The sequence below is a fragment of the Orussus abietinus genome, unplaced genomic scaffold, assembly GCF_000612105.2.
Source record: "Orussus abietinus isolate OABI.00-Male unplaced genomic scaffold, Oabi_2.0 scaffold197, whole genome shotgun sequence".
NCBI lineage: Eukaryota > Metazoa > Arthropoda > Insecta > Hymenoptera > Orussidae > Orussus > Orussus abietinus.
The window spans coordinates 102847-115581 of record NW_019394407.1 but is presented as its reverse complement, the minus strand read 5'-3'; the positions used below and the strand labels follow the sequence as shown (position 1 = coordinate 115581).

Here is a 12735-nt window from a genome sequence, read left to right as displayed (position 1 = left end):
CCTTGCTTCGTCATTCGGTCGACTCGAAGACGATGTCAGATCCACAATGGACGTCGCAGGAGTCCATGTCTGCTGGATCCCGGCCAATCTTTGTACGCGCGCTCTTTTAAAACCATCGAGTACACCCGGTAGCGAGCTCTGCTCTAATTGCGTTTATTATTAGCAGGCGTGACCCGGTGGCCGAGCGAGGGAGAGAGAAAGAGAGATTGGGAACGAGGGGGAGAGACGGAGAGAGAAGGAGCACCCTCGCGGCGCTTTTCAACGTTTGTCGAAAGTGCCGGCCGCGGATTAGAGGACGAGGTGCCTATAGACATGAACTTCAGGCTTCGGCTAGGGAATAACGAGTCGATTGTCGCTAACTCCCCGGTTTTCTCGCGAGGCGAGGAGAGTCCTCTTTCCCCGGGTGCTGGGAGTGGTTAATTGTCCAGCGAAATCGATGAAAGGCGTCGCCTTCGTCGCTGCACATTACGCCGTAAAGGGGAACCCCGGGAAGGGCTCAGGGTTCGGTAAATAAAATACCCTAGGTAATTTACGTAGATTCTTCAATGGTAAATTACTAGGTAATATACGTAGATTCTTAAACAGTAAATTACTAGGTAATTTACGTAGATTCTTCAACAGTAAATTACTAGGTAATTTACGTAGATTCTTCAACAGTAAATTACTAGGTATTTTACTTTACAATTTCCACGTAAATGACACGAATATGGGACTCTATGTTTATGAAGTTCGTATCCCTGACACGCTTGAAATTCAACATTTTCCACTTAATGTACGGAAAACTGGGGAAAAATTTTTTCGTGTTTATCCCAATTTAAAACTAAGGACACGTTTTTTTTTTGTCAAATTTCATGAGCATTGCTTCCTTTCTTAGCGTCTTTATAATCACGTGTTGAGGTTTATCACATGATTCGGGGCGCCTTCGTTTTCGTGTCTCGACGCCTTAATGTCTGAATGCGGGGAAAATGTTGAGGATCGGTGGGACTTCTCGGAGATGGTTTCTTCCATAGTCGACGCATATATCGAATCGAGCTTCGAATATCCGCAGTGCGGCACTGCGCGTCCTGCCGGCGCCCTCCGAATTCACTTTGTACACTTTGATCGAGGTACCGCCGTATTAGCCGACTTCAAAAAAGAAAAGAAAAAAAAAAAGGAGGTTTTCAATTCAACCCCTGTATTGTTTATTATTTCATTTTTCTATTATGTACGTTCACGGAGAACTTTTCCTCGGGTTACTGATTTTTTAAGTCGGCGCTTTTTTTTTTTTTTATAATTGTGGATCGAGGTAATGCACATAGCCTGTACGGTACTTCGCTTGCCGGTAGCAATTAGATAATGGCTGCTTTTATTTCGCTCAAGTGAAACACATTTCAAGGGGTTCCCTCCTGAATTGTTACTCATATCTTTATCGGCGAGTAGAAGATCCGCGACGATGTCCGACCCACGTGGTCGGGAGAATTCGCCGGCAGCCAATGAGAACGCGTCACGTGACCCGAGTTCAGTTCCCTCTTGTGGGCATAATGCGAACGAGGTGCACACACACACTGACCACTAGTGTTTTTAACGTGACATGACAAGGGTCATTCCGTGTACATGAAACGTCAAAAGTGTTTATAAAACATTTTTCCAAGCTGGATGCACCGATTCGTTGGAAACTTCAACGTGTGATTATGGAGGCCTGGAAAAACTTGGTGCTCGTGAGATTTAATTGTTGATCACATTTTTTTTTTATTCATCGGACTAAAACGAGAAGAATACATGTACATATATATATTTTNTTTTTAATCAAATTTCATGAGCACTACGTTTTTTCTTAGGACCTCCATAATCACGTGTTGAAGTTTCATAAATGTTTGGAAGTTTTGTATATGTAGATTGACCCTTTCATGTCACCTTAAAAACACTATCGGTTATATTCTCCTTCTCTGTTATATTACCCGGGTAATATAACGCACTGGAAACTACTGACCACGACTCTACGTGCGTTTTCTACCACCCCGGCATGGAAGTTTCCACGGTCCTTCCCTCTCGTCGCCGCTCACGCGAGGGTCTCGAAATTGCAGGCTCGGTTTCCCTTCTCCTCTCGCTGGCTACTCCGCGGCGCTTCGACCGGCCGGCGCGCATGCGCGCCGTGTGGTGCTTCTCTGCACGCACTCTCTCGCCGTCCCCCCTCCTCCCCCCTTACTTTCGGCGCGACTGCGCCCCCTCTCTCTCTCTCTTTCGCTCGTCGCGCTCGTCTGGCTCTCTCTTTCTCTCTCTTTCCCTCATCGCGCTGGTCTGGCTCTCTCTTTCTCTCTCTTACGCTCGTCGCGCTCGTCTGGCCCTCTCTTTCTCTCTCTTACCCTCGACGCGCTCGTCTGGCCCTCTCTTTCTCACTCTTTCTCTCTCTTACCCTCGACGCGCTCGTCTGGCCCTCTCTTTCTCTCTTTCTCCGTCGCCGGTTGACCGTACTCCTATTTTTCTACACCCGTGTGCGCGCGTACACGTGTCCTCGTCTCGCTCGCTACGTTTCCTATACGTCTGTCTCTCTCGCCGTCCCTCTTCGATGGATCGGACGCGTCGCCACTATTCTTACGTCCGTGGTCGCGACGGCTGGTCGTAAAGTCCAACCTGACCAGGTTAGTCATACGCGCGTGCATCCGGAGGATTCGGGAGGTGCGCACTCCCTCCGGGACCATCCTCGCGGTCCTCCACCTGCCATGGGGCAAGCGCGACGAGACGCGGCCACGAGGCGGGAGACCTCCGGTGAGTCGACCCTCTTTCCCCTGGATAATCCGCGGATCTAACCGAAGTACGGGGAAATGTTTTGCGTCTCATTGGAGCACTGCATTCCGTAACTTCAGCCTTAAGCTTGACTTTTAATCTCACTTCCGTCGACATCCGAATGTCGAATTTATATGTACGAAGGACTTTGCCAGGATTAAACGGTGAATAGTATTAAAGGATTAATGGATGTCGGTACTGGCGCGGGGGAAACGCCGCTAGTGGCAGATTTATTAACTCGAATCCGGAGTTTAAGGTGCATGTGGAAACTGACGCCCGGTTCCGCAAGTTGCGGTAATCGGAGTTTAATTCATTTGCCGCGGGTTTAACTTGAGCTGCCAAACCGGACATAAACCGGCTAACCGAAGTTTATCTGGCTTAGACGCTTTTCAAATCTGCCGTTAATCGTGTAAACTCCGGTTAGCTCGAATTGTGGAACTCGGCCATTAAGTGTTTGATGATTGAGGTAGGGTCGCGGGGAAGGTTTTCGAATTTTTGTCTGCCGATGAATACGGTGCGAGACAAGGGAGGAGTCCCGATGCGACGTGGTCTGGATTGAATTCTGTCCTCTCTAGAATTTCTGCGGTGCTATTTCCAGGCTATGCCGGGACAGAAATAGAATTGACTCGATGCGTGCCGTCAGATCGAAGTGCCATTACCGTTGGCCGTTCTCGTGTCGAGCCTTCTTTTCACTCTTTCGACTCACTTTTCGCGCGTCTACATGCACCGAGAGTCCGTGAGTCACGATCGCCATTGACAGTGAAAAATTTCACGGAGAAGAACGAACTTAAGATTATACGAAAGGGTCATTGTATATGTATGTATATGTTACGGTGAATGACCGAAATTGGAGAATGTCGACTTTCACCGGTGAATGTCAACAGATACCAAATACGTCGGCGAGAGATCGAATATTTCATTACATTGTTGTACATTCGGACCTTCTCCGGTGTGTGTCGACAATCACACACCGGTGAATGTCAACATTTACCGGTGTAAGTCAGAAATAAGGGTATTTAGCAAATATTTCGGATATACACGAAGCGCCTATGTGAATGTTGACATTCATCGGTGAAAGTCGACATTCTCCAGATTTCGGTGTTTCACCGTAACATATACACGTCACGTTTTTATAAAACTTTCTTTTAAAAGATCTCGAAACTCATGTAATTTCATTTTTCGAGGAAGAAAGGAAAAAAAAAACAAGAAATTTCCCTCGCATCTTCAACGAGATACGAAATCAGGTGAGCAAGTAGAGGTGAGGCGAGAGTGCGAATTGCGAGCACTCTCACCGAAGATTCGAAATCGACTCTGGTGATTAACTCGCGCGTCTTCTGCGTCCCCCTCCCTAGAAATTTTCTCATATTTTGCGTCTATCCGTCTCCGTCCCTCCCGTTTAGGCGCCATCTTCCCCTCTCTTTCCCTCCCGACCTGGCGTCTCCGCTTCCGCTCGAAAGATGGCGCCCTAACCTCCCCCTCCCCGCCCCCTCGGGTCTCGGGAACCGGTTTCGGGCCACGAGCTGACCCCCTCGGAACTGGCCCGCACTCCACCGCGAACCGGCGACCAGTTCGGACCGTTCCTCCGATCTTGGAAAAAAAAAAAGAGAAGTGAGAGAGGAAAAAAACATGGTTAGAAAGCACGCGTCCAAGCACCGCGGCGAAGACCTACCTGAGAGGGGACCCGGTGAGTTTGTTGTTTATCTCTATCTCTTCTCGCCCTCAATGGATCGCAATTTGTGTCTGGTCTCCCTCTTCCTCTGAGACTCGTTCGAACCTCGCTTCGCGCGCGGAGGAAGACCCGATGACCAGAGGGCGGCCGAACATATGGTACTCTGCTCCACGTGGTCTCGCGCGCCGCGACGTATAGGCCGACGTGGAGAGTTCAGTGGCAGCGCCCAATCGTTCTCTCGTCGAATGTGATAACCCACTTTTTTTTTTTTTTTTTACACCGGTTTCTATCCTCGATTAGAGACACTCGGAGGGGCTAACGGGGGAATATTGTTTCACTTTTAAATACTTATTAGGGTGTTACGGAAAGGGCTATTATGTATGTATTAAGGTGAAGTGAAACCCACCTCAAATCAGTCGATTCGAATACAACACTTTTTGGTAAGGGGATTTTACCAAACTGTCCGAAACTTTGACACATCATCTAAGAATTGTCCTGATATATTCAAGATTTGGATTTTTCAAAACAATTTTTTAACTCAGCCCAGGCCAGGACCAAAATGGCGTCGAGCTCCCATATTTCGATCGATATACTATTATCGAAGGCTCTGATATGAGAATCGAAAGGGTCAGGACAATTTGACGGGAATTTAGAACACTCTGGTAATCGATAAACTCGCATTTGAACGGGATAAAGGCAAAAAAAGTGTTGTATGCGCTTCTATGCCAAAACGATGGGGATACGAGGTCTCGGAGTGAAGATTTAATTGACCTGGAAATCACAGATGGCGCAGGGGGTCCCTCTGCAGTCAATTAGGGCCCCAGAAAGCACGAATCCAGAGGATTTCTGGAGTTTTACTTGGATTTCTTTATAATTATTGTAGGAAAACGACAGGTGGAGTATGCCGTTTGGTACAATACCCAATATAATTCGACCCAGCTGTCGATATAAAAACCAACGTCGGTGACGTAGGCATTTAGAAAAATCTTTATCGACGTCGATCAAGTTCCTCGACGTGTTTCACTTCACCTTAAGGCAACCTTGTCGAATTCTTCACGGTTGTCGGTCGTGGCGAACGTCATGAGGTATTACGTTACAATTACCCGCGTACTTGCTGGCCGGCTCTTTACGTGCGTAATTAACCCCGGGCCCTTTACGATCGCTGAAGGCCGCACGACGGCCTTTCCGGAACGGATGCACCGCTATTATTTCCGCCTTCCTCCTTTCCTTTCGAAGAATTCCGGGGAGACGCGATATCGAAGAGTCGCCATTTCGTGTAACTCCTTAAGGCGCTACGAAAGTGAAATTTCAAATTATGAAGACATATGTGCCCATAATTATGAAAATGGTCTAAGTCAAAATTGAAAAAAAAAAAATGAGTTTATCAGTTATTTCACGCCACATTATTTCAAACTAAATTAATTCAATGTAATTTCAACAAAAAATATATGACTTAGACCACTTTCATAATTATGGGCATATATATATATATATTTGAAGAAATGTAAAAGTAAAATTTCCCGAGTATTTCTAAACCTTCGTTAGGACCTCCGTAATTCACGTGTTAAAGTTTCCAATTTTTCGGCTGATTCAGTTTGGAGAAAAAATGTTGCAAGTGGAACTTCTTAGGCGCCATTTTGGTGTCGGCTTAAATCGCCGTTTTTGCCGATAATTCTTGGATGAATTAAACTAAAGATACATTTTTGGACGATGGCATTAATTGATGCTCACGTGTGACCACTTACCATAAGTAGTAATGTCTATGATCACGTCCGAATCATTAATTCTCAGTTAATCCGTCGAACGGGACCTAACCTTAATTTGTCGCCACATGAATGATTCACGATTTCGTGCTTTCCGCTCCGATCCACGAGGTCGTTGTACTTTTGGAGTAATTCAGGTGTCGAGGTGTGCTCTCGGACTATTTAAAATAAAAAAGAAAATCAGTTCGTGATAAATCGATCATTGTACACTGGCGGTCGTCGATGTGCGGCTAATTCGCGGATCGGCGCCATCTTTAGGGGATGGCACCGTTACAAACGTTATTTAACGGTTATATTAATGTCACGTTACCGTGTTTGGTGGATTGTTCCCGTTGAAGAGGGATGTCTCATGGATTTTCCCGAGAGTCGCAGAGGGAATCCTTACCTTGGATTTTACACCGAGCAACCAGGTGATGGCCGGATACTCTACGAGGTCTCAACCTGAAGAAACAAGAGGAGCTGACGACAAGACTGGACAATTTGTTAATATTCTGTTAACGAGCTCAAAAATGTATGTAGTTGCCGTACCTGAGGTATAATAAACTGTAAAATAATTAATGCAATAAAGGAACTTGTTAATCGATAACAATGAGTATGTTTAATTAGACGAGAGTGTCTAGCAAACCCTCTAATCGCCTGTTCCTGATCCTTGAAAATCACTCGTAGACCTAAGGCACGAAACTCGGTGCCACCTCCTCGGTTGTCCTATGATCCTGTTAGAAATTGGAAATTTCAACTCCTACAATTTTTGCCTGGGAGAATTCCGTGCCACCTCTTTGGTTGTTCTATGTTCCTGTTATAAATCGCCAGAGGCGGAACAGGATCATAGAACAACCGAGGAGGTAGCACGAAACTTGGTGCCACCTCCTTGGTTGTCCTATGATCCTGTTAGAAATCGAAAATTTCGACCCCTAACAGTTTTGCACGGGAGAATTCCGTGCCACCTCCTCAGTTGTTCTATGTTCCTGTTATAAATCGCCAGAGATGGAACAGGATCATAGGACAACCGAGGAGGTGGCACGGAATTCTCCCGGGAAAAAATTGTAGGGGTCGAAATTTCCGATTTCTAACAGGATCATAGGACAACCGAGGAGGTGGCACGGAATTCTCCCGAGCAAAAATTTTAGGGGATGAAATTTCCGATTTGTAACAGGATCATAGGACAACCGAGGAGGTGGCACGGAGTTCTCCCGGGAAAAAATTGTAGGGGTCGAAATTTCCGATTTCTAACAGGATCATAGGACAACCGAGGAGGTGGCACGGAATTCTCCCGGGCAAAAATTTTAGGGGATGAAATTTCCGATTTGTAACAGGAACATAGGACAATCGAGGAGGTGGCACGGAATTCTCCCGGGAAAAAATTTTAGGGGTTGAAATTTTCGATTTCTAACAGGAACATAGGACAACCGAGGAGGTGGCACCGAGTTTCGTGCCTTAGATCTACGAGTGATTTTCAAGGATCAGGAATAGGAGATTAGAGGGTTTGCAGGACACGCTCGTCTAATTAAACGTACTCATTGTTATCGTTCAACAAGTTGCTTTATTACACTAATTATTTTACAGTTTATTATACATCAGGTACCGCAAATACATAAGTTGTCAAGCTCATTCTTTACGTTACGTTTGCGTTACCACCACCAGGCTGCGCCATGTACACGAGGAAGCCATTCATGACCGCCAGTGTACCTGAAATTTTAATCAAATGATTTCAAATGGGCTTTCGGGGATGGAGAAACATATCCCAGACGCGTTTGCTAGTTAATCCGGTCTTATGCTCTTATAAATAAACCCAGCCAGGAAAGTCTTGCACAAGTGCAGAGCTTATTATGCCACGCGACGACATTGGCGACCGATAACAATGCCTTGCAACACCCTTTCAACATCTCTTTTTGCGGTAATTGCAATGGCAAAAGTTATTTCCTACCTCGGGGGGGATGTTTCACGGTGATATGAACCCCTTTTCCAATCAGTCGATTCTAATGAGACACTTTTTCTTTCAAGGGTGTGGACCGAACTGGTCTCGAGGGCGACATTAATACCAGGGTCGGTAACGTAGGTATTTAGAAGAGTCTCTTATACCGACGACGAGATATCTCGACCAGTTCGGCTTCGCCTTAATCCTTCTCTGCGTTGGGATTATCTTTAGTTGCTTTATGTCCGTCTTTTTTATAAGAGCCCTCGTGCCCTTAGAAGTCTAACAATGTTATTCGACCTTGTTCGCAGTGGCTGCTCTGATCTACTGGCGCGATCCCAAAAAGTCGGGGAGCGTGTTTGGTGCAATTCTAGGAGTGCTCTTGTCGCTGGCCTACTTCAGTTTGATCAGCGTCCTCGCTTATGTGTCCCTTCTCGCGTTATGTGGCACCATGTCCTACCGCATCTACAAGGCGGTCCTCCAGGCCCTCCAGAAGACCTCCGACGGACATCCGTTCAAGTAAGCGTATATTTACTTTTTGACTTCCTCCTTCCATTAGAGATAACGTTCTCAGAGATTCCCAGCTTCCTAAAAAGAAATCGGCTGCTCTTTCGCAAACAGCGAGGGATGCGATTGTATATCAGCTGATCAATTTTAGGCGATTTAAATGTGGATTTAATTTCATTCAGGGTGAAGTGAAACACCCTTCAAATCAGTCGATACTAATACAACACTTTTTATTTAAGGGTACCAGACCAAACTGTCCGAAACTTTGACACATCACTCCTGCTCATCTAACAAGGGAACATTCCCAAGTGTCCGCCTCCGATCTTATTGAGTTTCATATATGTTGAAGAACACAAAAATCTAAGAGACACGTGTTTTTTTTATATCTGCAATGGTCCACAATTAAGGGGTGAAACAACTCCCCAAAGTTTAGCGAAAAATCGGTTTTTTATATATTTTTCGTAGGAGCAGTGGAGGGATTTCGACGAAACTTTGCATAAACGTATTCTGTATAAGAACGGTGACAACACAATATTGTTCAGCAATGTTGCACCCCCTCAAGGGGGTGAACTACTAACTACTAACTGAAATAAAGGCAAAACAAGTGTTGTTTGCGCTTGTATGCCAAAACGATGGCAACACGAGGTCTCGGAGTGAAGATTTAATTGACCTGGAAATCACAGATGGCGCAGGGGGTCTCTCTGCAGGTCAATTAGGGCCCCAGAAAGCACGAATCCAGAGGATTTCTGGACTTTTACTTGGATTTCTTTATAATTACTGTACGAAAACGACAGGTGGAGTATGCCACTTGGTACAATACCCAATATAATTCGACCCAGCTGTCGATATAAAAACCAACGTCGGCAACGTAGGCATTTAGAAAAATCTCCTTTATCGATGTCGACCAAGTTCCTCGACGTGTTTCACTTCACCTTAAATGTGGATTTAATTTCGTTTAAGTAAACCTGGCATCCTTCAGCTTCAAACGAGGAATCGAAGCTTGCTATAATTATCATAGATACCGTTCAATGGGAAAATTCAATTTTCTAATGCTGCCGCGCGTCTACTTTCTTTCCCTTCCTTTCCCTGGTATGACTTTCATGATCTCATCTTTTTTCTTTCTTTCAGGGAGATCCTTGAATTAGACGTGACGTTGTCGCCGGAGAAGGTGCGCGAGGTCGCCGACATCGCCGTGGTGCATGCAAACGCAGCGATCGGAGAGCTACGTCGGCTCTTCCTGGTCGAGGACATGGTCGATTCGTTCAAGTTCGGAGTCACCTTGTGGTGCCTAACTTACCTCGGCTCCTGGTTCAACGGCATGACCCTCATCATCATCGGTGAGCCAGAGATTTACGAAGGAAGATGGTCAAGCCTGAAAGAAAATAGTGGAGATGAAATATCTGAAGTTCTTCCATTAGCAGGGTTTAATTGATTTTAAGTCATTCTGATTAACCCTTTGAGCGCTGTCGACGCATATGTGCGTCCGACGTTTGGTCGAATATCGCTAGCACGTCCTGACGAAATTCGCCCATACGCCGAAAGTACTTAGCACCCAAAGGGTTAAAGTCATTGATAGGAAACGGATTCTGACAATGTATCAGTGATATCGATTTACCTTATCTCTTACGTGAGGAATTTATTTCCACGTACGTAAGAGATTTAAATAAATTGTGACTCTAATCGCGATTAGAATAATCAGCGATTTTTTTTTTTCGGGCTTTTAAGGGAAATCATGATTTTTATCTTACCTCTTACGTGAGGAATTTATTTCCACATACGTAAGAGATTTAAATAAATTGTGACTCTAATCGCGATTAGAATAATCAGCGATTTTTTTTCGAGCTTTTAAGGGAAATCATGATTTTTACCGTACTTCTTACGTGAGGATTTTATTTCCACGTACGTAAGAGATTTAAATAAATTGTGACTCTAATCGCGATTAGAATAATCACAGCGATTTTTTTTCGGGCTTTTAAGGGAAATCATGATTTTTACCTTACCTCTTACGTGAGGAATTTGTTTACACATACGTAAGAGATTTAAATAAATTGTGACACTAATCGCGATTAGAATAATCAGCGATTTTTTTTCGGGCTTTCAAGGGAAATCATGATTTTTACCTTACCTCTTACGTGAGGAATTTATTTCCACATACGTAGAGATTTAAATAAATTGTGACTCTAATCGCGATTAGAATAATCAGCGATTTTTTTTCGGGCTTTCAAGGGAAATCATGATTTTTATCAACCTTATTAATTTACCGGTGTCTTTCAGGTGTGGTCGCCCTCTTCACGCTGCCTAAGGTGTACGAAACGAATAAGGCACAGATAGACCAGAACCTCGCCCTGGTTCAAGGGAAGGTCAACGAGATCACCGCGAAGTAAGTGGAGGATCGCTCTAAATGATTAATGGATGATGTGACATCGCGCTTGAGATTTCAATTATGCGCAATGTGGGCGGTGAAAAGCATTAACGATTCGTCGATTTTTCAGGGTAAAGGCCGCCATCCCGTTCGGCAAGAAGATCGAGCCGACGAAGGAGGAGTAAAAAGTGGGAGCCGCGACTTTTTATGGATTCCTGGCGAGCGCGAGATCGAACTAGGAAAACTTGAGCGTTGGACGGAAACAGAGAGAGAGAGTGAGAGAGAAGGCCAGAATTTACCGGGGGAAATAAAAAAGAAGCAAAAGCAAATGTACCGAGATAGGAAGAAAAAGAAGAGACGAGGAGGCGTGCGGGAAGAGGTTTCTTCGTCCTTGTGCATCCGGACGAGGACAACACGACGGAATAAATGGAGAACACACGTACACGGATAAAATAAATAGGGACCGTCGAGAGTGCGCTCGAATTTTCCCGCCGAACGCGGACAAGATGGCGGCGTCGAGGGGGAAGAAGAAGAAGAAGAACCGCGGAAGAAGTCGGCATCTAACCGTTACCGATTAACGAGGGGAATCATTAATAACGAAGTCATAAACGTTAGGATTATTAAGCGTTTCGTTGTTACGGGGCAGGAGATACGACACGCCGTGTCAGGAGTCAGGGAAAAGAGATAGGGAATAAGTAAGGAGGAGGTAAACGTGAGATCCAAGATGGCGGCGTCCCCGCTCGAGTTGGCCGAACGGAGGAAGGATGCGCTATAGTCCTTCGTGATAACGGCCCCGTCGCTCCCTTCCTCTCCTCGCGATCCGTATCCTTCGACCGAGGGCCGAGATAATTACTGGAAAGTCACCGATTAAGCGGAAAATAAAGAATAACTAAGAAAACGGGATGAGGTATGTCCCTTCGCACCGTGTCCCACTTCACCGACTATCACTCGCATCCATTAATCGTGTATCGTAACGATAAGTAACTGTCCCTGACTTTTTTTTTTATATATACATGTATAGTGAGGGGGAGAGAGAGTAACAGAGAATTAACGAAATCTCGAAATTTCTATCAGGGAAAAATGGCGACATCGAACAGTGTCGAAGCTTGACGAAATCATTTCCTTGTCTCTTGTTTTTCTCTTTCCCTACCCCTTTTGTAAATCTCTTCGGGTCTCAAGGGACGCCTCCACCAACGGGGGTCCTTTACTTCTTTTTCTTTCCTTTTCTTTTCTTTTTCCCCCTCTTCTTTTAATTCGTTAACGCACTCGCGCGCAGTTGGAGACGCGGAGGAGAGAGAGAGGGAGATAGGGCGGGATGATAAGCGATTAGAGATGAATTTTTTGACTGTCTCTTAATATGACGTTGAACGGTTGCGAGATATTATTACCTTTATCATTGATTATATATTGCTATTATGATTGTCATTGTAATTATATGGCTGATGTATTGTAAAGACGGGGGGAACAAAAGGCTTAAAGTTTAACGTACGTCGAGTTTGCGCGTAGAAGAGAGGAACGAGCTGACAGAGAGGGAGAGAGAAAGAGAGAGGTGATAACCGTATCGATGAAGATGCAACAACTTTATATTATCTATCTGTAGCTGTCGAATCACATGTTTTTATCGAGACCCTACGGCCAAGTGTTAAGAATGTGAAAAAAAAAAAAAAACTGTAATACGCGTACCGCTTCTTCACGTTTCCATTATTGCATCTGCATCCGCACGATTAATTTATAAATAAACGATATTAATAAGACGCCC

The 12735-nt window shown here is 45.0% G+C and overlaps 1 protein-coding gene across 8 annotated transcripts in view; it reads left to right on the top strand.

The window, feature by feature from the left end:
* LOC105695059 (reticulon-1-A) overlaps window positions 1-12730 on the top strand; it is a 41712-nt gene extending 28982 nt beyond the window's left edge. For 6 of the 8 annotated variants that reach the window (XM_012416311.2, XM_012416301.2, XM_012416320.2 and 3 more), the window contains 4 exons: window positions 8419-8626; window positions 9743-9951; window positions 10889-10994; window positions 11107-12730. In XM_012416311.2, coding sequence (XP_012271734.1) covers window positions 8419-8626; window positions 9743-9951; window positions 10889-10994; window positions 11107-11161 — 578 coding nt within the window. In that variant the 3' untranslated portion in view covers window positions 11162-12730. Of the gene's footprint in view, window positions 1-2597; window positions 2746-4326; window positions 4448-8418; window positions 8627-9742; window positions 9952-10888; window positions 10995-11106 lie in introns of those variants that run through there. The other 2 variants (XM_012416355.2, XM_012416346.2) reach the window with 2 other exon arrangements.
* The last annotated feature ends 5 nt before the right edge of the window (window positions 12731-12735 follow it).